The sequence below is a fragment of the Oratosquilla oratoria genome, chromosome 1 (genome assembly GCF_046742065.1).
Source record: "Oratosquilla oratoria isolate Oo_2021 chromosome 1, ASM4674206v1, whole genome shotgun sequence".
NCBI classification, from domain to species: Eukaryota; Metazoa; Arthropoda; class Malacostraca; order Stomatopoda; family Squillidae; genus Oratosquilla; species Oratosquilla oratoria.
Genome location: NC_134777.1, coordinates 48896650 through 48923508, shown reverse-complemented (window position 1 = coordinate 48923508; position 26859 = coordinate 48896650). Strand labels below are relative to the sequence as shown.

Below are 26859 nucleotides of genomic sequence, written 5' to 3'. Positions count from 1 at the left end.
GGTGTTGTTTTGAAGTTTCTTGGCATGTGTGTGTTCTGCTTTGTAGTATAGTGGGTATGTTATGGTTGTGGAGGCTGCGGCAAGTGTTTGTGTGCCTCTCATGTCAGGGTGATCCATGTCTTTAAGGACTTTCATTTCATGATGTAAATGGTCTGTAAGTGTTGTATTTGTGCAGCCTGTAATTGCCTTTAGGACTTTGTTTTGTATGGTCTGTAAGGTGTTGTAGTGTGTCTTAGTGAGATTAGAACCCAATACAGGGGTTGCATAATTCATCACTGAGCATATACTTTGTATACTGTAGTAATATTTTCTTTTTGTCCAAATGTTGTTCCTGCAATTAATTTAAGTGCATTAATTCTAGATGTGCATTTTGTCCTTATGTTTATAATGTGCTGTTTGAATGACATGGATATAACATATGTTATGCCAAGAATCTTGGGTGTATGTGTGTGTGGTATGAGTGTGGTTGATAAAGAGGCATGGTATGTATGTGTTCTGCTGTCCAATTGGTAAGAAGTGTGGTTGTAGATTTGATTGGGGCTATTTTGAGTCACATACAAATATCACATAAATACTTTTTGAGTGAGGTTTATCAGGAGGGTGTCTGGAGTGCAGTGGTCTAAACCTGTGCTGTGATTTGGTGGGATGTGTGTGTTGTAAGATAAGTTGTAGTATGAGACATTCTATGACTTTGGAGGGGGTGCAGAGAAGTGTGATTGGGTGATGTGATGCTGAAACTATTGGGTCTTTGTTGTGTTTGCACGTGATTTTCCCATGCTTCCAGATGTTGGGTAGAGTGTTGTGTGTATAGCTGTAGTTTGCAATGTTGGTGAGTGCATGTATGCCACAAGGTCCAAGGTGTTTTAGGTGGATATTACTTATGTCGTCAAGGCCACAGTCTGAGTGTTTGAGGTTATGGATTATATGCTTCATCCAGCTGTCTATGAAGGGTGTGTAGTCTAGGTCTGTAGGGAAGTCTTTCTTATGTCAAATGATGCATCAGTCATCAGAGTGAGGGGTGAGATGGCTTGTCTGTGCAAAATGATTTATGAGTGTGTTTGCTTGTCTGTTTGAGGATAAGCTGACTGTTGTTGTGGTTATTGCTGTGTGAGTGTGTTGTGTTCTGAATGTGTTGTAAGGTGCTGTACAGATTTTGAGTACAAGTGGGGAGGATTAGAATCAGGGTTAGGAGGTAGAGGAGTGATTGAGGAAGAGGGTGAGGGTGGAGGGGATGGCAAGGGTGGGAGTGGGGGTGAGGATGCAGATTGGAGGTGGGATGATGGGAGTGAGGTTATGGTTGGGCATGTAGAACAGGTCCAGGTCTTTGTGTATAGTTTAATGTCAGCAAGTGAGGTGGGCCCAGTTTTTGCATGAACTGCACTGTATCAAGCCCCTTGTTTGTCAGCTCTAGGTGATAGGTTTGGAGCACATTGGACATGCATAGTTTGTGATGGGCCCATGTTTACTCACTATATCTCCAGCTAATAGTAGAAGAAGAAGGATGATCGCCATAGAATCACCTTTCGGTGCAGTGCTGGAAAAAGGACTGCGGTACTTGCCCAGGTAACTAAAGCTGCTCAAAGGGATTGGCGCAACCTGCATAAGGGCAGGCGGCAGGGAATTCTTGTGGCTGTTTAGCCCCCAACTCTTGGAGTTGAGAGGTAGTCCCTTGACAAAGACACTGTCACACCAGGGCTGGAGAAAGTTGAAGGCAAATGTGGGCAAAAGTAAGGTGATGAGATGCACAAGGGGAGAGGATGGTAGTGAGCTGGAAGTCTTAAAGGAGAGAGGCTGGAGGAAGTGGATGGTTTTACATATTTGGGGTCACATGTGGCTGAAATGGACTGGGAGTAGAAGTAAATTGTAGCTTAAAAGAAGGAAGTAAATGTTTTGGGGGGGACTAAAAAGTGTTATGAAAAATAGGCATCTGGCAGTGGATGCAAAGAGATTATATAAAGAGGTGATTATACCAACAACATGTATGGGGCAGAGATTTGGAGTTTGAGAGGCAGAGAAATTTAAATGTGTTTGAGATGAAGTGTCTGAGAAGTATGATACATGGTTAGAGTGAGAAATGAGGCACGTATGAGTGCTGGGATGGAAAAGGAGATGGTGGATAGGGCTGATGAAAGAGTATTGGGATGGTCTGGACACATGGAAAGAATGAGTGAAGAAAGGTTAGCAAAAGAGGTGTGGAAGGCAGAGGAGGATGGAATGAACTTGATGAGACAACTGAGGATGAAACTGACGGATGGGGTGAAAAGGGCTTTGAGCAAAGGGGGAATGACTATTGAACAAGGAAGGGAGAAGGCAGGGGGTTGGGGGTGAGTGGAGAATGGATGTGTATGGATGATACTTTGATGCAACCTGAAGGGATTTCTCCCAGTCTTCTCTATTTTCTGCATGAGGGGACGGGGAGGAGGGTCACCAATTATGTGAAGCATCCTTGCTGGGGATGTACAGTGTCTTGTTGCATTGCTTCTGACCCTGGCAGTGGAGAGGAGGACAGTGATAACCCTTCATCCACAAGGAACCAAGATGAGAGGACAACAAGGGTGGTGGATGAGAGTGGAATAGGTGGGAGTGGGTGTGTGCCTTTGACTTGACTATCTCCCTTATAAGAGGAAAGAAGCCCTTGGTATGTAGATAGATAGATCTTCTATTTCCCAGACTTGATGTAATGGTAATATAAAGTCATTCTCCTTTGTTTAATAGTCAACTAACAAAAAAGGATTCATAAAAAACCCCGAAATCTAAGTATGATTAGATTTTTAATAATATCCAACTCCATGTGTACAAAATACTTAACAAATTGTGTCTACACATTCACCCTACAAGAACTAGCTACAAGTCATCCCTACAAAAGATCAAACAACACATACCAGGAGATCCTCAATGGATAGTTTGACTCCCTCTGACCCTTCAGGTATTTCCATATCTACAATTTCCATGACTAGTTTAGATTGATTCTTGTGCTTTTAACTGATCAAGTTCTGGTGATTCACTTTCTTGCAATATCAATTAATAATACATAACCCTGAAAAAAATAAAAACAAAAGGTACTAACTTGTTGAACAAATGCACAAATTTACAAAAACATGAAAAAATCAAACAATGCATTAATCTAACCACCTACACTCATGGAATCATTACATTACAAATGTAATTGACACCTGTTAACAGTCAACCCTCTAATTAACATACCTCACTTTAATGAATTTCTAACATAAAAAAAGAGGATTTTCATATTGTCAAAATCACAAATATAAAATTCTTGTGGTGGTGTCAAGCTCATCACCACTGCAACAGCCTTCAATCCACATCCTGTTGACAACTCTCCTACTTCTCATCCCCTACTCCATGCATTCAGATTTATTATCATTCTTTATTTTTCAAAACATCTTGCTTCTATGAGATTGTTAAACAATTAGTATCATTCACTAATGTTAGAAATAAAGTTCAGGGTGACCATACAACTTGTCTAAGCATAAACTTCAACATTGTAATAATCAACTTATGAGATCCCAATCAATCTGGAAAGTACCAAATAAAGAAATTACTATAAGAAGAGACCCACTACTGGGTGTTAAGACATTGAAAAAATAGATAAATCATACAAATAAACCAATAAATAAATAAATTGAAGCTTCACCAACTCAAAATAATTAAGACCATCTTATATCTCTCTTCAAGAAAAAAAAAATTGAATCATGGCAAAAACAAGTTCATCCATGAATTGCAGTGTTTACTAAAAAAAATTCTCACCCTACTGAATTTTCTCATTGCTTCTACATAGCTACTTTTGAATCTACCAATCAATATGAATGGGCAGGATCTCCCATCTTTAGTTTGTAAAACCAAGGTTCAACCACATTCATAGAATTAAAGCAAACATGTAAAAACAATATACAGTACTGCAGTTTCATTTACTGTACATAGGCACCATCCAATGTGCATACTCCTGACATAAACCTACATCTAACATCACATAATAAATTCCTGAGTATCTAATCCTGTTTCTCTCCTTTCTTCTGTGTGTCAGTGTATGCCTTGTATATAAAGATCACAAGTAAAATGTGAAGTAGGACAATTGAGAAAATGGCACTTCCAACATTTGCAGAGGTCTCTGAATACCCTAGAATATCTGAAAAAGAAAGAAGAAAGGCATATAAGTCATTATGTTTCCACTATACACTTTATTGTTAACATGACTAAGAAAACATTCCTCCTACCATAAGAAAGAGGAATAAAAACATTATGAATAAAACTTGAGTTCACATCACAGAAACTAAGAAAACTGGTTTTCCAATAACTAACATTCTAAGTTATCAATATATAATTTACCTAGAAAGGAAAGCACTTCATCAATCAATATTTATATACAAATGGGCTTTTTCCCCTTTACAAGAGAGGCAGCAAACCATGGCATGTATCGGTCCCACTTTTATCCATCCCTCATTTGTCTCCCTTGTGTCTTAGTTCTTCGTGGATGAAGAGTCATCCCTGTCGCTCACCCACCACCTGAGTCAAGTACAGTACTACCTCTCATTAACGGACGTTAATTAGCTGTGTTTGCGGTGTTTTCGCTGTGTTTTTGGTGCTGTTGTTTAGTGCTGTGCAATCACTATGCCACCCAAAAACCACTCCAAATCAACAGATCATTCACACCAACGGACATCGTTAACCCCCTTTTAGTCCATTAATGCAGCAAGATGCAGTACATCCACAGCAGGGCCCCACTGCTTCATTTACATGGTGACCCTCCCCCCTCATCCCCTCTGGATGTGTTGTGTCTTATTACATTGCCTCTTACCCAGGGCAGTGGGCGAGATGCTGGGATGACCCATCATCCAGGAGCCAAGATGAGAGGGAGGGAGGGGTGTGTATGGGAGTGGCGTATGTAGGGATGGAATTGGTGGAAGTGGATTTTATGCCTTTGTTTTTTAGCTATCTCCCTTGTAAGGGGGAAAAAAGCCATTGGTATATGCATGTACAACCACTGTCAGTGCTGATTGGAGTAGGAGGTAAATAACTGTTGGTTGTCAGCCCCCCATGTAAAAAAAAGTTGTAAGAAATATAGCTGAAGATGACAGCAAGAGGTCTTGGGATCATTCCAGAGACCAAAAAGGTTGACAGGTTTTGAAAATGGTCACTTCTACTGTTGATCTAGGATGACTTCCACAAGTGGGCACCCAATATTGATCCTACAAACATGATTTTGGTTGAAATAAAATTAACTCCCGAATCTGTATCTGTGATGGCACACACTACTAATAATCATGTAACTTTGTTTTTATGTAAATGAAAATTATGTAAATATATTTAAGTTTTCCCATAAAGAACAGTTCATGCATTGATATGCATTCCCAAGATATGAGGGTCCATTAAACATAATCAAATGTGAATTCATATAGGTTTGGGCTACATTTCAAGTTGCATAACAATCACACTGTTAGCAACATAAATGTACTTTAATTTCCTGTGAGCCATACGAGTCAAGTGAGATTAACAGTATTTACCTAGTTGTATTATATGGGAAGGGGAGCTATGCTCATAGTAACCCATCTTTGTATCTCACAATATCTAGTTTGTTCTGAGAAGCATAAAGAAGATTGTTTGAATAGTATGGTGGGGAGTTACTAGGATGGATAGATTGAGAAATGAGGTGAGGAGGAGAGCAAGGTGGCAAGGGAGCTGGCATAGAAGGTAGATAAAAGAATACTGGGATGGTCTGGGCACATGGTAAGAATGAATGAGTTAAGATGCAAAAAGATGTGGTGTAGTGCTTTAAGGTGCTTTAGCATTGAATACTAGTAGGGCCCCATAGTGTTGTAGCATGCCCCGACCACCAGTGACACTTCCGGTACATGGACTCTTTTGTTATGGTCGACAAGGCCTCATTCATATGCCAACAAGGTCTCATTCATATGTGTACTAGGCATGGCATCATTTTCACTCTGTGTAGCAGGAAATGGATGCCTGCACACCAGTCTGTCTTAATGTGAGCACATAGCATTCCCTGTACACTTAATGCCACAATAAAGATTCAATCGTCTCATCCCACATTTGTTGTATACATAACAGTGAATAGGGTTGCAAGCAATTGCTTGCAACTTGTAACAGTGAAACATGGGATGATACATGAATCAGTGGCGTGTATGTGGATGGAGCAAACATGAGCAAAGCACTGATGGAACTAGACCAATAGGCAGCAAACATGCAGGACCATGAGTGCAGTGCTGGCCACAGTGTGCATGCTGGACCATGAAAAATCATGTGATAGTGACATGATTTCATGGACACACAGTGGTGCAAACAAAGGGGCATTTCATCCCAATGCTTCACCCTACCTGCCACGAATGCCACCCTGCACGGGGTCCAGGCAACTCAGGCAGGCCACATGAACAAAGAGGCTTTTCATCCTACTTTGCCCTGCCCATCGTGAATGCTGCGTGGAGCCCAGCTGACTCACACAGGCCACGCCCACCCAGCCTAGGAAACTAGCACAACACCCCTGCTCCCTCACTGCAATTATGTCATTGCAAGAGGTAGCGACCAACTGCTGCCCACATGAGGCATTGGTAGTGACAGTCTTGTATGTCCAGTAGGATCCGCACACATGCGCCGTGCCAGCATACCAGAAGGTTTCCCACCAGACACACACATCCATGCTCAGCAATGCCCCCCACCCCCGCACCTTCCCCCGGGAAGGCTGGCACCTGCCATCCCAGTGCCTTTCTGGCCAATTGCCCTTCGCCACCTGTCAGCACCCACGTACATGCTGCCTGACAAAGGTACAGATATCATGGAGATAGGCACTCAGCACCTAGGCATGTCAGGGATATCAAGAGTCCTACAGCCACCACTTTCGGCAACAATGTGCACAGCCAACATATCCCACATGCCCCACACAATGATACTCTTCCAGCCGGTTGCCCTCCGCCATCTGTCAGCATATATGTATGCTGCCTGATATAGGTACAGATATCACGGGGATAGGCACTTGGCACCTAGGTACGTTGGAGATATCCTGAGCCAGCCAACAGCCACCACTCTCAGCGCAGACGTATGCGGCCAACATATCTCACATGCCCCCTGCAACAGGACACTTCTGGGCCACCTCGACATCGGAGACAGGGACCGCAACACTGCCATATGTATTTATGGGGAGGTCCGAACACCCCTCCACTCTTTCAGCTTGGCCATAGACCCACCTTCCTGGAGCCTGTCCTGACAATGACATACATGAACAGGTATACTGAGCTAACAATGCCAAATGACAGTTCACTGGCTGCAGCTCGTGACTACTCCCTACGGGAATTTAGTGACGTGCTGGTCTCCATGGATAACCCCCACACCGTCCCCCTAGGAAAAATGATGGGTCTCCCCCCCCCGCACAAGAACCCACCTGCAAGCCGACGCAATGCTCCTCACCACCCACACGTCCAGGTCGATACCATTTGCATTTCAGGTTCAAGCGAAGGAAGACCTTGACTCAATAGTGCAATAAGGTATTGCTCCTGTTGTAAGGTGGGTTCTGCTTGTGCTGGCACCTTTTGATCCCACCTTGCCAGTGGTACTGCAGATGGATATGTTGTGCCTCTACAGCACTGGACCACTCTCTCCACTTGGTGGAGGACCTGCTGTCCTAATGCACTGACTCCCCCCCCCCTGATTCCACCCCTGCCACAGTGTGTATGTTGGGCTATGAAATACTGGGCACTTACGCCTAATCAAGTGTTGGCCCGCGGTTTCCGACAGACGCCAAAACCCAATACGCCACTATCACTGGAGATGCTCCCACCTGGGCTGCATCCAAATGCAAGCCATATCCATTTGGATTGCCCCACTTCTTGTTAATGACGGACCATTGTCCACTCGTCCCCATCCTCACATCAGAAGCACTGTCACCGACAATGTCAGCCCTTTGCGGGGATGACCTGTCACCCACCGCCAACGCCAACAGGATGCTCTGAGGACTAGGCTATGGCACAGATAAACCCCAACTACAGCCACCCACTTCCCTGTGTATCCTCCAGGTTCCCGTCCGACTGCCTTGCCCTACCCGACTCTGTCTCTCCATATTGGAAGCTCTGGGCCACCCTCTCCACTACAGAGGAACTGGCGATGTGTGACCAGTGCATTGCTGCCCCCACCGCCCTACGGGAGCGATCACCAGCCTCCAAAGATGCCCTCCCATTGTGTTCCATCCCTTAAGGGGGTACACGACACCTGGGGGGGGTGAATTTGGTCAAGATATGGCATTTTTCAAAACTGTGTTCAAAATGTTCGTATACCATTTAGAAATATATCCTAACAAATAATTTTCCAGCCGCGCGCAATTTAAAGGTCTTGGGTGAGGTTTAAAGGGACAGAGTTAAAGGCGCAACCCACACTAGAAAGAGGCGTGCCATTTAGGACCTTCAGGCGCATCGAATAACGTTGAAATTTGATTGAATTTACGCTCGCCCAGTGCTTCAATGGCCAGTACGATGGTGGAGGGGAAGGGAGGAAGGTGGAGGGAGAAGTTTTGCCAACTTTGAGCGAAGCTAAGCGTCAGTTACCGGCTAGCTCTGAAAGGAAAAGTGCGCATGTCTCATGAGCTCTCATTGCAATCTATTACTTTAGCTAGTACATATTACTCTTTAGTACAGTCATCATGGGTAGCAAAAAGAACAAAAGAACATCCACAATGACAAAAAACAGCAGTTAAAGATGGCAAGCAGTCAAAGACGACTAGCCAAGACCTCACCACCTCTCACTCCACCACCGCCCTCACCTGCACCTCTGTGACAGTGACAGAGGTAAAGGACAACATTAGACTAAACAATTCAAAGAGGAAGATTAAATCCAAAGAAGAAAGCAAGAGGAAAAAGATCAAGGCTATACAGGAAGAAGAGAGAAAGAAGAGAGAAGAAGGGACATCATATGATGCTGGAGGGGGTGCCCTACCAACATAGATTGGTGAGGGGAATCTGATGAGGAAAGAGAAGGCGCCCACTGCTGGAAAATAAACCTCTTTCCAATGATTTAGATACCCTGAAGACCCCCAGCAGTGAGGTTTCATATGAAGAAACCGCCAAAGGTGCAAAAAAGCAAATTATATGATGCTGTCGTCTGTGCGTCGTCACTACTGTGATATACTTATACTTTAGTTTTTCAGTATTTAAAGTACTTATAATTAAAATATGTTGATGATTTTTACTGTACTTACTCATTATATAATAAGAATTAAGCCATGAAAAAATCAGTCAAATTGGTGAAACTATAAGCAAGGTACAGATATATATATATTTCAAGTTGCCATATCTCCGTTCGATATTTTTTTTTTTACTTTTTTTTAATCATAAAAAATCTAAAATACATCAGATTTAGATGAAACTTACAGGGAATATTACTTTTAGTAACTGCTAGGGCCGATCGTTCGAATATTTTGAATAGGATGAAAGAGTTCGGAGTAATAATGGAAACAAGACAAAAAAAAAATTATTTTTCACGATTTTTGCCGGACATTAAAATTGAAATGCCTGTATGCAAAAGTATAAAGGAAATTGTTCAATTACTCAATGACCGGCCCTAGGTGTGTCTACTGACTAATCATAGCCAAAATATAAAACAAATTGGTCCACGTATTATGGTGCTGTGCACTTTTAAATGTCGCTACTGGTATACGTACATGTGTACATATGTACATACATCATTTTGTTTCTCCTAAAATGTAGGCAACATGGATACCTATTTACCTGAGAAGTTTCAGCTCTTTACTCTAAATAGTTTGGAAAATGACCTCCAGGTGTCGCGTACCCCCTTAATGGAGGACCTGCCACCCCCATGGGTGGATCCACCCAATTCCATCCCCACCACTCACCCCGACTCGTGGATAGCCATACCTCTCGCAGTGGTCATGCAAGTGCAGAGGGGGGGGGGGAGTATGGTGTAGTGCTTTAAGGTGCTTTAGCATAGGATACTAGCAGGGTGCCATAGTGTTGTAGCATGCCCTGACCACCAGTGACACTTCCAGTACATGGACTCTTCATTACAGCCAACAAGGCCTCATTCATATGTATACTAGGTGTGGAATCTTTTTCACTGTGTAGCAGGAGACAGATGCCCTCATGCCAGTCTGTAACAGTCTGTCTACTGTGAGCACATAGTGCTCCCTGTATGCTTAATGCTGCAATAAAGATTCAACTGTCTCACCCCACATTTGTGTTGCATACTCATACATAACAAAAGAGTGGGGAAGGCAGAGGTGAATGGAATGAACATGAGGGGAATTTCTTAAGGCAGCTTATGGGTGACCTAAATAATCTAAACAGTTATAACCTACTTGCATAAATAAATGTATTCTATTAAAATATACCAAACTCAGGGACCAACAATGGGTACATGCTGGTCTTGCAAGATAAACAGCAGAGAACCACCTACATGCTTCCAATTTTCAAAATCTGTTAAGTGACCCCTCACTGCCAACTATAGGTGACTTGGTATCTGGATCTCTATCAACTATATTTGTACTTCTCCCACCTTTCCACATAGGGTCAACTGATAAGTGACTTCCTTCATACTCTCAGTTGGTAACAAAGAAACAGTCCCACAATTACAACACATACAATGGTCTCAAATCACTTCCCAGAGTATGGGAGGACCTAAGGACTGTTGCTAGCCACTGTGTGGCTGCAAGTTTCTAGTCAGTGAAACTCAAGGCATAAATTATCATTATTATTATCTTAATAAAATAAAACAGATACTTAATTGCTTACCTTGAAAAACAAAAGTTTTGGAAATGAAGAAAGCAGTAAGGGGGAAGATGATAATCATCAAAACATACGGCAGCACTGTAAACAGCAATGACTCTTCAGTTGGACCCTTCAAGAAAAAATACATATAAAACTTACTTAAAAACAAAGCAAAACAATAGGGTTAAAATGCCATCAAATATCTTAACAAGAACTACTACTTCATTACATAACTCTTATCCTGTACCATGACCTTTGCCCATTACATATTTATCTTTGGTTCCTTCACACTTTTTTTCTATATGCCTTTTCTTTTAGTTTATCATATCTTACAATTTAGATCTTACTGCCATTCACTGATAGACTGAAAAATAAGCTTCATTAATTCTTGAAGGCTCTCTAATGTCTGCTCATATTGAGTGAGACTTATAATACAGTCGTACCTCGGTACTCGACCGCCTCTATACTCGACCAAATCGGTGCTCGACCAAAAAATTCGAGTAGAAAATGCATCGGACCTCGAACAGATTTTCGGTACTCGACTAGCTCGAACAGCGGGTAAGCGTCAGTTCGACTCAGACCGCCAGCGGAGTAAGACGTACGCAGTTTGTTCGAGTATTTCTTCCCAGATTTAAACTTTTTCGTGTTGCTCTAGCCCTTAATAATGGGTCCAAAGAAAGACAGTGATAAGGGGAAAATTGGTTTCGGTGTTCGAACAAATCGGTGCTCGACCACCACCTCAGAACGGATTATGGTCGAGTACTGAGGTACGACTGTACCTTTTTTCTGGCACTACTCAAACCACACAATACCACTTGTACAAAAAAAAACAATTGTTTTATTTTTTTGCATTTTATTATGAAGTGTCAAAAAAAAAAAAAAAAAAATTCCAGCTGTCTATGGAAATATTTGACCCTGTCAGTTCTTCATTAATGTCCCTATTAACCTAGTCTTTCATGCAAGGACCTAGGAGTAATCACTGACAATAAATCCTAATTCCATCTCCATATCAGTAACACAGTTAATATAGCTGGTGCCACTGATATCTTTTGCACTCCCCATTTAGAATCTTGATTTTCCTGAACACATGCAGGTACCCATCACTAGGGGGTATGCCAATTCAATTTTTTTGCCTATGCTGATGCCAATGCCAATTCCTATTCACTCTTAGTTGCCGATTCCACTTTATATAAATATGGTATATCAGTTTTTAATATAAAGTAATTAAACTATGATTTTTACTTGCTTTATAATCTATGTAGATTTATACATGTCACTTGTTGAGCTGTTTAATGTAAATGATTGAATGAACTTAATGAAGTGCTTATTGATTGACCACTTGATTAATTATCAATGTATGATTGTATTATTTTCTATTGGTTGAAAAAGAGGTTAAAAATTACCTATTTCATAGATTTTGATATAACTACTAACTTCAAGTAACTTGAACCATGGTTTTAACCTCTTCACTCCGGGGCACATTGCATGTCTGGCAGCATTAGCTGCCCGACGTGCAATGTTGCGTCATAATAATCACATTATAAAAAATAAAGTCAGTGCTCAATCGTTTGTTCTCTTTCACCCGTGTATTTTGATAACCATAGAAAATTGATGAAGCCAGTTTAGAGAGAATGGAAATTACATAGGTATGACTACAATGAATATAATCAAGATGGCGACGTCGGCATCATCGAGTACCCACTTACTCCTCATGCTGCTGCCTACATAGGCGTCACCGTATGGAAGTGGTTAATAAAACACATGTGCAGTGTAAAATTTATCAATCAGTTTCTTAATCCTAACTTAACAGTAAAACCTAACTCAGCCTCTACTAATATTTGACCCATGGAATGCAGGAAATGGCCCAAAAAATTATATATATACAGTAAAACCCCGATTATCCAAAATTGATTTGGATAATGCAATTAAAATTAAAAAAAATTCTATACTAAAACGTTACAAAACATCAAAAACATGAAAAAAAACTACATATGTACTAAATTAACACATTTAAAGTTGATAAGAACAGTTAAAAAGAATACGTTTTAAGCGTACTACTTTGTTTAGCGTAGCGTGTGTTTGTTTGGTTTCATTGTTTACATCGTCAGTCGGCGGCAGTCGCGTCACAGAGTTCACACTGGGCAGTCGCGTTCTACCTGTGCTTCGACCTTACTTCTTTCTACATCACCATGCCGAAAGAAACCGGGAAAAGGAAAAAAAGTCGTCCTTACCATACAGCAGAAGCTGGAGATATTGGACAAACTGAAGGCGGGTCAATCGGGAACGTCCATCACCCACGAATATGGCACTGGGAATGCTACTGTTATGGACATCAAAAAGTCAGGGCCACAGTTAAGGCAGTTCACTCAGAAGCATCTCCCAGCTGTCTTCCACCACAAGAACAAAGATTCAGGACCGAGGACCATAAAGCTGGGTAAATACCAAAACCTAGACGAGGCGTTGTTCAAGTGGCAGCAACAGCACGTATCTTCCGGATTGCCAGTGCGGAGTGTAGATCTACAGTCTGCGGCAGAAACCCTGGCAAACAATTTAGGTATTGATGACTTCAGAGCTTCTTCTGGATGGCTCGTTAGGTTCAGAAAGCGTCATCTTTTAGCAAACAAGAGGGTCTGTAGAGAGACTGCTAGTGCTGCTATCGATGTTGTGGAGCCTTTCATTAACGATTTTTGGAAATTAGTGAGTGACGAAGGACTGCTACCCCATCAACTCTACAATATTGACAAGACCAGACTATTCTGGAAGGCACTGTCCAACAACACACAGGCAAGCACAGCTGTTAAGGACGTGCCAGGAAGGAAGCTGGACAAGGGCCGCATTTCAGTTGTGGTTGGGAAATCAAGGAGGCCCCGTGTGCTGAAGGACTGCATGGACCACCTGCCTGTCCACTATTTTTCTTCAGCAAAGGCTTGGCTCACCTCTGGCATTTTCAAGGACGTGTTTCACAAGATCATTGTCCCTTCCATCACCAAGCACCAGATCACCGAACTGAAGACGACACCACACAACGTGAAGGCTTTAATCCTCCTCGACAATGTCCCTGCCCACCCTGCCAAGGAGGATTTAGTGTCACGAGACGGCAGGATCCGTTGCATGTTTTTGCCCGCCAACACCACCTCGACCATCCAGCCAATGGATCAGGGCGTCATACAAGCAGTAAAGATGCGCTACCGCCGGCACTTTCTGCAGGAAATTCTGTGTGTGACGCTCAAGGGGGAAGAAGAAGAAGACACCAGAGGACAATAGCAAACCTCAAGAGGTATAACCTGAAGACAGCAATCTACAACCTTGAGAAAGCGTGGAAACAGGTGCCCCCTTCTACATTGGCCAATGCCTGGAATCCCCTGCTACGAGGGCATGAGGATATGCGAGAAGTGTTTGAAGAATTCGACCGGGAGGTGCGGGAGGTGAAGGAGGCCCTGGGTGATTACGAGACAGTTACAGAGGAGGACGTCCAGGAGTGGCTCACTGTGGATGAGGTGGACCCAGGTTACGCTCTCCAATCAACCAAAGAAATAGCTGAGGAAGTGATGCACGGCCATGACAACGATGATGATAACGACGACGATGATGATCCTTCTGATCCTTCCATGTCTTTGGCAACAGTCCGGTCCCACATCGAAGGAGTGCTTCAGTTTCTTGACCAGCGACCCAGGGACATTTCAAATAGCAATCAACTGTACCCGATGATGCGAGCAGCACTAAGTGACGTCATTGAGAAACAGCTGTCTTGCACCAAACAGACTTCTATCACCTCGTTTTTTCGGCCAAGAACACCTTCGTCCACGCAGTCTTCTCGCCCTTCATCAAGTGCCTCATCCTCCTTGTCTACCTTTGATTTGGACGATGAAGATGGAGCAATGGACGACCCTTCCATCTGACTCCACCACCAGAAGGTGGGGAGTGGAAGGGTTGTGGAGTGATGGTGACGGAGGCGGGGAGTGGCGGAGTTGCTTTATTGTGTTCGTCAGGATAGTGGAAGATATATGTATAGAATAATTCTTGTTCTCTGTTACGTATAAGGTATGTACGTCAACACGAAAAAAACAAAAAAAATTGTGTTCCATCCACAACTTCAGACTGATGGAGAGAGAGAGAGAGAGGGGGGGGGAGGAAGGCACAGGACACACACACACAAAGTATGTCAACACGAAATATATTTCTGATGAATCTGGATTATCTGAAAAATCGGCTTATCCGAAAGAGGCTTCCCCCCTTTCGTTTCAGATAATCTGGGTTTTACTGTATATATATATTTTTTAAGCTGTGTCTGGGCATAAAATCCAAATAGGAACAAAAACCTCAACAAAACTTTTTTTTCCCGATATGTTGACTCACCTGAGTACTGCTGCATTCCATGGGTTAATAGTCAAAGTTAAACATTCACAAACTGAAGTCCAACAGCATCAATTTCTCCCATTTCTGGAGTCAACCGGTTCTGCTGTGGGGTGTAGACATTACCATCAATGCTGAAGAGGCATTCACTCTCCATTGAAGATAGTGGAGAGCACAGCATTTTGTTGGCAGCTTAGTTGTGGATACAAGTTGTGGTCGTCTCTCCACCAACTCAAGGGATCCGAGGCACGTGGTTCCAGTGGGATGGAGCAAAATTTATAGACTTTGCTTTGTAGTGTCAGAACAGGCGAAGATCTTAATTTTTTTTTCTTTGAAATTTCACTTTGTCCAAATCTGACTCATGTGATTGTGAATTTGACAGCAAATCATCTAAACATGAGTCAAAGTCATAGCTGTCATTGTCAAAAAGCACAAAGATGTATGGTTATGTATTTACTCATCAAAATACATAAAACAATTCTTATAAATGATTCATTTGGCTATAAATTGCTGCCGAGTAAGTGGGAGTAAATCCTTCCACCAATTTTTTGTATTTATATGCCAGTAAAATCAAGCTAGTTCACAGACGCCCAGACGATTTACTCCCATATTACTCTCACTTAATTTCTGTTGCAGAAACTTTGCCATTTAAATATAAATATATATATATATATATATACCAAAGGCTTTTTCCCCCCTTACAAGGGGGGTAGCCAAAAAGAAAAAGGCATAGAAACTAGAGACCACTCCCACCCATTCCATCACCTACATATTCCACTCCCCTCCACCCTCCTCCCTCCATCTCATCTTGGCACCTCATGGATGACGAGCCATCCCTGCATCCTGTCCACTGCCCTTGGTCAGAAGCAGTGTTGCAAGACACAGCACATCCACAGCAAGGCTGCTTCATTAATTTGGCGACCCCCCCTCTCCGTCTCCTCATGCAGAAAAGGAGAAGACAGGAAGAAATCCCTTCGGGTTGTATCAAATTATTTCTCATACATACTTCTTCACCCCCATCCCCCACCCACTCCCCCTCATGCATCGCAGCATCATTCATACACAACCCTTCTCCATTCACTCCATCTTCTGTCCTCTCCCGTCCTTCCTCAACAGACATTCCTCTCTTTTTTAATGCACCTTTTACCCCATCCATCCATCCATCTCATCCTCGGATGCCCCCTCATATTCACTCCTTCCACCTCTGCCTTTCACACCTCTTTTACTAATCTTTCTTCACTCATTCTTTCCATGTGTCCAAACCATCCTAATATTCTTTCATCAACCCTATCTCCCAACTCCCTTTCCACCCCTGTTCTCCTCCTCACCTCCTCATTTCTCAATCATTTCTCTATGAACAGAGTTTTCCTCTATCACAGACAAAATGATGTGTGGCTCTGGTCCATAGGGGTTCCCCATATAGACCCCTAAAGTATCAACTGCATGCTATGTTGCCATAGTAACATGCAGCCAATATAATTTGCTCTAACATTTAACATTTACTCCGATTTGTGCTGCTATTTCAAAAGTTTCTCCAGTTGTATGTCCTCATGTCTGTAGATTTTATCACCTCTGAATAAAAATTAATACAATTTGATCTAACATTTACTCCAACTTGTGCTGCTATTTTAAAAAATTCTCCGGTCATACACCCTCGTGTCTACAGATTTTTATCACCTCTGTATTATATTTTTGAAATGTGTTATGGCACTAGAAGGCAGTGTAGGTTTACCACTACCACAGCATATTCCTAGCCACCTCATTCTGTACGGTTGTGATACTATGTGAAAATAAAATACAGCGATGATTATTTGGTAGTGGTATCTCATGTACCACATAATATGCTGCATGGCCCTATACAACCACCAGAACTATGAATAATAGGTGAATTACTGAATTGGCATCGGCAAAACATTGCCAATGCTGAATCCCTTTCTAAAAAAAAAAAAAAAGCAGATTCTCGCCTTTGCCGATGCAGATTCACCAAAAAACTGCCGATTCTTGTTGATGTCAATGCCAATTAATCAGCACACCCCTACCCATCACTGATCCATGTGCAACACTACATTAGAAGCTCACAAACACCTTTTTATCTCTACAATTCTTCAGTGATGGTACTCATTACCTCAGTCCGTTGTAGAGGTACATAGTCTCCTCGTGTTCAAGAACCTTCATGTCTTCCTCAATGAGCTACTATTCTAATTCTTTTTAGTCCTAGCTTGGCTTTTTACCTCATATTCTAATTTTTTTTTAGTCCTTAATTGCCTTTTTATCTGTCTTAAATACTCCATCGAACCCCTTTGTAACTTCTTTAGACCTACTTGTTATTGGTTGCTATATCCAACCAGTAACAAACTATATCTTTCTACAATATTTTTGCCTATAAGCCTGACTGGAGTATTTGTCTGTCAATTCTGAGCCTGCCCTTCCCTTGCCCAATCTTGACAGGACACCAACTGGCTGGAGAGTTGGTTGATTTGAGCAAGTGCTGGTTCAAGCAGGCATCAGCTCAAGCAGGCATAATTTTGTGTGACAGGTTAAATTAGGCTGATTTAGGTTAGGTTTGGTTAAGTTAGTTTATTCAACACAGCAGCCTGTAACCTAATTCCACATATATTCAGTTATCATCCCTATACGAACATAGCCACACCTATTCCACAACCCAAAAACAGTACTCAGAGTACAGTACATAGGGAATTGTTAACTGATGCCCACTTGAACTGCCACTTGCTCGAAACAATGACCAGGTAAGTTAATTTCAGCCTAAATTGTAGATGACATTATCCCTATCAGTATGGTGGTTTCTGCTCGAGAATCCACCATAAACATAACCAATACACCACATTTCTTTTTTTTTCCACCAACACCATATGAAGCAATGTTATATCATTTAGGCACTTAACCTTTTCATTGGTGTGCCATGTTTGTTTCTTGAATTGATCCTTTCTTCTGATGTTCTTTTTTCTTTGTTTACTGGTTGTCTCATGTTATATAATTTTCCTACAACTGTATAACATTTCTTTGACTTTATCAATGTTATCACTTTTAAACAGTATTCCATATTCCCTCACCCCCCACCCACTCCCTTTCATGCATAACAGCATCATCCTTACTCAACCATGCTCCATTCAGCCCTGTCTTCTCCCTTCCTTCCTCAACAGACATTCCCCTCTTTCCCAATGGCCCTTTTACCCCATCCATTCATCTCATCCTTGATTGCCCCCTTCTTCCACCTCTGCATTCCACACCTCTTTTACTAATCTTTCTTCACTCATTCTTTCCATGTATCCAAACCATCCCAATACTCTTTCATCAACCCTATCTCCCAACTCCCTTTACACCCCAATTCTCCTCCTCACCTACTCATTTCTTACTCTATCCAAACTAGTAACCCCTGTCATACTTCTCAGGCACCTCATCTCAAACACATTCAAACTACTCCTCTCTTCCTCTCTAGTGTTCAGTGTTTCTGCCCCATACAGCGCTGTTGGGACAATCACTCCTTCATACAATCTCCTCTTAGCATCCATTCCCAAATATCTATTTCTCAATACATTTTTTAATCCCCCAAGGCATTTACTTGCTTCTCTCAATCTACATTATACCTCCACTTCCACTCCCTTTCCTGCCACATTTGCACCCTAGGATCTAAAACTATCCACTTCCTCAGTCTGCTGCCACTTTCTTCCCTTATACACCTTATCATCTTACTTTTACCCCCATCTATCTTCAACTTCCTTTTTTCACACATCTTCCCAAACTCTGTCACTAATTTCCTCAATCCCTCCTCTGATCCTGCTACAAACATCAACTGGCTTAACTCACACTTTTCTCCATTTTCTTTAACTACCTCCAATACCTGACCCATTACCATTGCTTTTACCTCTCACACCACCCTATCCATGTATAAATTGAACAGCCAGGGCAACATAACATGAAGTCCCACCTTTACCTCAAACCACTCTCTCTCTCTCCATTTCTGATTCTAACACAAGCTCTACTACTCTCGTAAAAACTCTTTATTGCTCTTAACAGCTTTCCTCCTATCCCATACATCTGCAATACCTCCTACAGTGCCTTCCTGTCTATCCTGTCATAAGCCTTTCCCAAATCCATAAAAAACAAAAAAACATCATTATCTTCTATAGCTTTATCACATATCTGTCTTATCACAAAAATCTGATCTACACAACCCCTACCTGTCCTAAAACCACACTGTTCCTCACCAATTACTCCCTCTGTTCCTCTCCTAATCCTCTCAATCAAAACCCTCCCATAAGCCTTCCCAACTACCCTCGATAAACTGATTCCTCTGAAACTACTAAACTCAAGTTTGTCCCTTTCTCCCTTGTAAAGTGGAACTATACAGGCACTTCTAACGTCCAGCACTCTACCCTCTCTTAAACAAACATTAAATAACCTCACCAGCCAGTTCACCATCACTGTACCTCATTTTTTTTTAGACATTCTGCAAGATACCCATCTAACCCAGGTGCCTTACCTGCTCTCATCATCTTAACTGCCTTCACCTCATCTTTCCTCATTTCTCCTCCATTTTCCTCACTCATCACTGTCATTTTCTTAGTGCTTCCCATTGCAACTACCTTTCCCTCCCTATCCTCCTTCACATTTAGCAACTCCCTAAAATACTCTACTTATCTTCTTTTTACTGCTGTCTCTTCCATTATCATCTCTCTACCTGCACCCTTTACCTTTTCTTCTCTACTTGATTCGCCTCCTCTTCCTCTCTTAATTTCTTTCCAATAACAGCTTTTTATTACTTTCAAAATTTTCTGTCATACTTTTATCCCATTTCACATCTGCTCTCCTTTTTGCCTCCTTTATCTTATGCTTTACTTTTCTTTTCTTTGTACCTCTCATATGATTCTCCCATCCTATTTTGTAACCAATCTGTGAATGCTTGCTTCTCTTCTACAACTTCCTTTGCTTCCTCATCCCACCACTCACTAACCTTCCTTCTATTTCCTATTGTCCTCCTTGTTCTGCACACTATCTTTGCACACCTTGTGACTCCCTCCTTGAACCATCCCCATTCCTCCTTCACTCCTAGTTCTACTTCATCTTTCACTCTCTCCCACTCCTCTCTCATCTTCTTGTACTCCTCCTTTCCTTTCTCGTTAAGGCAGTTTACTTTCAGCACCTCCCTACCTTGTGTCTTTTTCCTCTTTCTCCATCTGTCCTCCATTCCCACCAAAAAATGATCTGATATTCCCCCACTCTCTCCCCTTAGAACCTATACATCCTTAACCCCTTCACTCCCGGCTAAAATCTTGCGGGCAGCATTAGCTGCCAGACGTGCAATGTTGCGTCATAATACTCGCATTATAAAAAATAAAGTTACTGCTGTATTGCTCGTTCTCTTTCACCCGTGAATTTTGATAACCATAGAAAATATGATGAAGCCAGTTTACAGAGTATGGGGGTCACGCAGGTACAACTACAATATATATAATCAAGACGCCGACATCGGCATCCTCGCGTACCCACTTGCTCCTCATGATGCCTACGTAGGCGTCATTGTATCGAAGGGGTTAACTCTTCCTACTATTCTCCTGGTTACCACTATCCAGTGTAGTCCATTAATGCCCTATCTACCACCTTTCCATCCACCACCCTCTCCCACATGTACTTATGCTTGACTTTCTTCCTAAGCACTGTATTTGCTATCATAAACTCTCTTTTTAGACACCTTTCCACCATCAATTCTTCACTACAATTTTTTCCTGGAACTCCACACTTCCCAGCTTAACTTTGCAAATTATAATATATCAATGTACTATATGTTTTTCTTGACAGAAATCAATAACAGAAAAAGTTACTAAAAGCAATACTCTAATGAACAGAGCCACAGCAGCTGCTTGAGACGCCAAGTAGCCACATGGGGTAAAACTGGCCATTGTCTTTGTTACATACCTAATTATGTCAACAAAATAGAGGAATCAAACAAAACACATAATAATTGGTGTTTTTATTTCCCTGTCCATCATAATTAGGTAACAATGGCTAGTTTTACCCCATGTGGCTACTTTTGACCTTCCTTTGGTATGATAAATTTGTCTATTCTAACATAACTTACCTAAGCTAACTTAACCTAATCAGCATTTTGTAATGTAGTAACTATAATTCTAGAGACAATCAGGGTTGTTGTCGTCATTGTCTTTGACCTCTGAATCTATCAAAAGAAAGATGGCATCTCAAGAAGTCACATTGGCTCTGTTCTTTTGTGTATCTTAGCAATTTTTTATCGATTTCTGCCAAGAAAATCATATAATTGGTAAATTTTTAGAAGTGCACACCTATGCAATATAGCAATAGAAAATTAATAATTTTGTAAATTATAATACATCAATATAACATATACTATTCTTGGCAGAAATCAATAATAAAAAAATTTGCTAAAAGCTATACACAAACAAATGTAGCTACTTTAGTTACTTGAGATGCCATCTTTTAGTAAAGGCCGAGGTAAATTTTAAAAGTGTACATCTATGTGATATAGCAATAGAAAATAAAATATTATTTTTGTAAATTATAATACACCAATGTAATATACAGTGGTCTCTACGCGATTAATCCGTTCTGTATACCTTCGCGTAAATAGAAATTCACATAAATGGAAATGCTAATTCCCATTGAAATCAATGTTAATTCAATTAAACCATTCCCAACCTCGAAAAAGTCTACCTTTTCCCTCTAATATGATGAAGCCTGTCACCAAATGGACATAAATAGGTATGATTATGATGTTCCTGCAACATTAATGCCAAAAAATCAATGTTAAAGACCACTTACAAGGTAAAAAATACAATGAAAAAAACAATCTTTTGTACCTACTGATGGTAAGGCTTGCAGCTGATGTAGGGGGATGGGAGTGAGGAGGTGGTAGAGTGGTGGGGGCTTACTGACCCCCCTCTGAAGGAGGAGGTGCTCCTTCAGCTGGAGCGGCACCCTCATCAGGGTCCTGTCGTTTGGCACAAGGCTGGAAGACTTCTGTGATGGTTGCTTGCTGGTGCCGTGTGTGCAGGATTTGGCGGTAGTGAGGCATGACCAGTTCACTGAACTGGCCTGCAACACGGCTCACTAGTGTCTGGTCTGAGTGTGTGACCTCCACGAAATCATAGAGCTTCTTCCACATTACACTGTCCTCCTTCACCTCCTCCGTGGTGGGGCCCTAAACACGATTGTCATCTCCCTCAACCTCTTGCTGTTCCAGGGTCAGTTCAGTGACCTGCTCCTGATGCAGCTCCTTCAACTCCTTGGTGGTTAGTTCATTCTCATACTCCCCTACTAACTCCTCGACATCCCCGTCCTCCATCTCCAGGCCAAGGTCCCTCCCCAGCGCAACAATGTCCGAGATGACCAATGGACCAGCAGGCTCAAAGCCCTTGAAGTCCCGCTCCCTGTCAAATGATGACCAAAGCTTCTTCCATGCTGCCTGTAGAGTCCTGATGGTAACCTGCTCCCAGCTCTTGCTAATCATCTTGACACAGTGCAAGTGGGACTTCCAAAATTCTCGCAGGGTTAGATCTGTGTCAGTGGTAGCGTTGAAGCAGCATTCAAACAGAGCATCTGTGTATAGCTTCTTGAAATTAGAAATGACCTGCTGGTCCATCGGTTGCAGAATGGAAGTGGTGTTCTGAGGCAGGAATTTAATTGTGATGAAATCCAGGTCTTGGGGAAGATGTGCCTGTGTGTCGAGGAGATGTACTGGGGCATTATCCAGCAGCAGAAGGCACTTCAGTGGCAGTCCATTCCCCTGCAGAAACTTCTTGATCTCAGGGCCACATGCCCCTTTGAGCCACTCCTGGCACAGCTGTCGGGTTGCCCATGCCTTCGGGTTGGAGTGCCACATCACTGGAAGTCTGCTCTTCAGCACATTGCCCCTTTTGAATGCTCGTGGCATCTCCGAATGATACACTATGAGCAGCGTGATCTTGCAGTTGCTGCTCACATTAGCACACATCATTACTGTACATAAGCCTGTCTTTCATAGGCTTATGCACCGGCAAAGCTTTCTCCTCAGCAGTAATGTAGGTGCTGTTAGGCATCCTCTTCCAAAAGAGCCCTGTTTCATCACAATTAAATACTTGCTGTGGCAGGTAACCCTTACGACACACCAGCTCCTCAAACGCCTTGATGAGCGCCTCAGATGCGTCTGTGTCCGCGCTTGCCACCTCACCATGCTGCGTCACTCTGTGGATGCCCGTACATTGCCGAAATTTCTCAAACCACCCCCTACTGGCTGTAAAGGGCACTGAAGGTGATGTAAGCTGGCCACTGGTACCAGCCTGTTGCCGTTGCAGGTTGGCATACACTTGGCAAGCCCTTGAACAGATCATTCCCTCACTCAAGTTGTCACTCTTACGCTGCTTCTCCTATATCCACACAAACAATAAACTTTCCACCTCGTCCAACAATGCTGGCTTCTTATGTGTGCTCACATACCTTATACCCTTAGACACATTAGCTGACAGAATTTTATCTTTATTTAAAAGAATGGTTCTTATTGTTGACTCAGGCATACCAAACTCTCTCTCTAGCTTACACATGCATAAACTTTGAACAGCTTTGGCAATCATTTCCCTCTTTTTCTCAATCATGATGCTGGTTTTCATATGAGCACCAGCTTCAGTAGGACTTCTCACCTGTTTTGGAGGCATTTTAAAGGCAAAAACAGTACAATACCAAGGGTTAGGCGCTGAAAGAGGGACCAGTCGTGCACACAACAAACAAAGATGGCGGGAGGAGACAACACAGTGCATGAATGGTGATGTTAGCAAGATGGCGGTGCGGGATTTGGTTTTCCGCACAGTAACAGACACCAATGTGCCCACGAAAATAGAAATTTTCTGTGTAAATAGCAACAAGATTTTCCCCATAATTTGACTGCGCAAATAGAATTTCGCACACATAAATAGAGGTACCACTGTATGTTATTCTTGGCAGAAATTAATAATAGAAAAGGTTGCTAAAAGCTATAAACAAACAAATGTAGCCATTTCGGTTGCTTGAGATCCCATCTTTGTAGAGATGGAAGTTAAAGAAATTAAAATATGATAAATTCATCTATTCTAACTTAACAACCTAACCTAAACTGCATTCAGTAAAGCGGTAAGTACTTGTAATTCTTGAGGTCATCAGAGTCATTGTCGTTGTCTCAGACTTCCAAATCTATCAAAACAAAGATGGTATTTACAGGAGTCAATGCAACTTTATTCGTTTCTGTATAGGTTTTAGCATCATTTTCTGATACTGATTTCCACCAAGAAAATTATTTATTACATTGATGTATTAGAATTGACAAAATTAATATTTAGTTTTCTAATGCTATACCACATAGGCGTGCACTTCTAAAAATAAATACCATTTAGTAATGTGGTACCTATAATTCTAGAGGTCATCAGGGTCGTCGTCATAGTCTTTGACCTCTGAATCTATCAAAGATGGTATCTAAAGAAGTCAACATGATTTCGTTCGTTAGTGCATAGCTTTTAGCAACATTTTCCGTTATTGATATCTGCAAAAATATATATATATATTACATCATGTATTATAATTGACAAAATTATAGTTTTCTAATGCTATACCACATAGGCGTGCACTTCTAAAAAAAAAAACCCATTTAGTAATGTGGTACCTATAATTCTAGAGGTCATCAGGGTTATATCGCATATGTGTGCACTTCTAAAAAAAAAATTATAATTTCAAGATTATCATTAAGTTTTCTAATGTTATATGACATAGGTGTGCACTTCTAAAAAAAATACCTAATCATCACTTCTTTTGTGCATTTCAAAGATTATTTTGGTAAAATTTTAGTTGTGCACACCTACATGATATAGCAATAGAAAATTACTAATTTTGTAAATTATAATAGATCAATGTAATATCAGATTTTCTTGGCGGAAATCAATAACAAAAAAGTTGCTAAAACCTATTCTCTAATGAATGAAGTCACGGTGGTTGAATGATACGGTCAATTTAGTTTCATCCAATCATAGAATTTGATATGTGGCATATGTGTTTATGGTGAGAAATGTTGTGATATGAATAATGGTGTACATCATTTCCATCGCAAAAGCGTACTTTTGAAGTAATTAAGTATTGAAGTTATGCACTTATGCCTACATCTCCCGAATGATCTGGGGGGACATGTGGGAAATCGGGGTTTTTGGGTGGAGTAATGTGAGTAATGCGCATTGCAAAACAGGTATATAATGAACAAAAACACAAAAAAAAAAAAAAAAAAGACATTTTAGGGCCGGAGTCCCGCCTAATGCGAGCAGCCATGTTTGTTTTTCCCAGCGATTTGAAAAATGTCTCGCTAGATCAACTACATTTAGTGAAGTCCACTCCAGCCGCCCAAGACTTCCTAACCGTAAACTAACATTACCTCTGTTAGGTTAGGTTAGTTTACGGTTGCCAACTCTTGCGCGAGCGGCTTCCAAAAATCTAGCGGTTATAGTCACAAATACTTACAATCTTTAGTAAACAAACATGGCGCCATGCGCGGTAACCCCCCGAAATGGGATATTTTTTTTTTAGCGTTTCTTTAGTCTTCTTCATTTTATACCTGTTTTGCAACATGCATTACTCCATTTATTAGTCTTCCCCACCCAAAAACCCTGATTTCCCACACGTGCTCTCACATCGTTTGGGAGATGTACGCATATGTGCATAACTTCAATACTTACTTCAAAAGTACACATTTGCGACTGAAATGATGTACACCATCGTTCATATCAACATTTCTCGCCAGAAACACATAAGCCACATATCAAATTCTATGGTTGGGTGAAACTATAAATTGACGAAACGATATATTTGCGATGGAAACGAATGGCAAAATCAATCAGTTCACTACTTAAATCACTGGAAAAGCAGAATGTGCAGCAAAAATTCGTTGGTTGGGTGAAACTGTAAATTGACCGAAACTATAAATTGTCCAGTTAGCTTTTCTTTTCTTTTTAGATTCCCAACCATATTTGTCAAAACACATCCTATCCTAGCCTACCTTAACCTTAGCAGTGAAATACAAATTTTCTTTCTTCCATTACATAGCCATCAGCTGAAAATACTGCATGGTGGACTATGCCTATGGTAAGTTATAAGTACTAAGTATGCAGTAAAAATAGTACTTTGTTACTTTGTAGTTTGTTTATGCACCATCAGTGAGCTTTTACCAGAAAAATATACTGTATTCCACTGGAAAATTTTATCCAGCTGTATTCTTTAGATCTATCTAGTTTAACATCAAAGTAATATTTGACCTAAGTCTAACCTCATAGTTCATGAGGTGTAGATAAGAGTGTATTAGTCTAATACACTCTTATCTACACAGTTGTCATTACAACTTTACACCCATTAACTATACTTAAATTACCATTTTACCTACACAAGTAAGGCAAATCTTCATACAATACACACTATGTTTGGATTCTGACAGCAAATTAAATTTTGAAGGTTGACATCCTAATCATTTATCATGGTCATGGTCATGGTGACATGGGTATGTTCGCTAACTGATAACTTGAACTTCCAATTCCACTTACTCTTTCACCTAAAAAGCTGTCTCCACCTGGTATGGATGTAAGGTACGTGGTCTTCGAATCCATTTGGTTTATCTGCAAACCTGTCAATGGTCTGCTAAAGCTGATACAACAACCGGTACACCTGAAGTTATTCCGTTGTAAACAAACGATACAGACGTAGCAGCAGGATCGACTTCCTTTTTTTTTCGTAGTAA

At 41.4% G+C, this 26859-nt stretch overlaps 1 protein-coding gene across 1 annotated transcript; it reads right to left on the bottom strand.

Annotated features, from left to right (window-relative positions):
* Positions 1 to 2752: 2752 nt before the first annotated feature.
* Positions 2753 to 26859, bottom strand: LOC143028981 (vacuolar ATPase assembly integral membrane protein VMA21 homolog). The gene is made up of 3 exons (XM_076191694.1): positions 26666 to 26859; positions 10764 to 10869; positions 2753 to 4144 (listed from the first exon to the last, which is right to left on the bottom strand). The coding sequence occupies exons 1-3, from the start codon at positions 26726 to 26728 to the stop codon at positions 4008 to 4010; spliced, it is 306 nt and encodes a 101-aa protein (XP_076047809.1). The 5' UTR covers positions 26729 to 26859; the 3' UTR covers positions 2753 to 4007.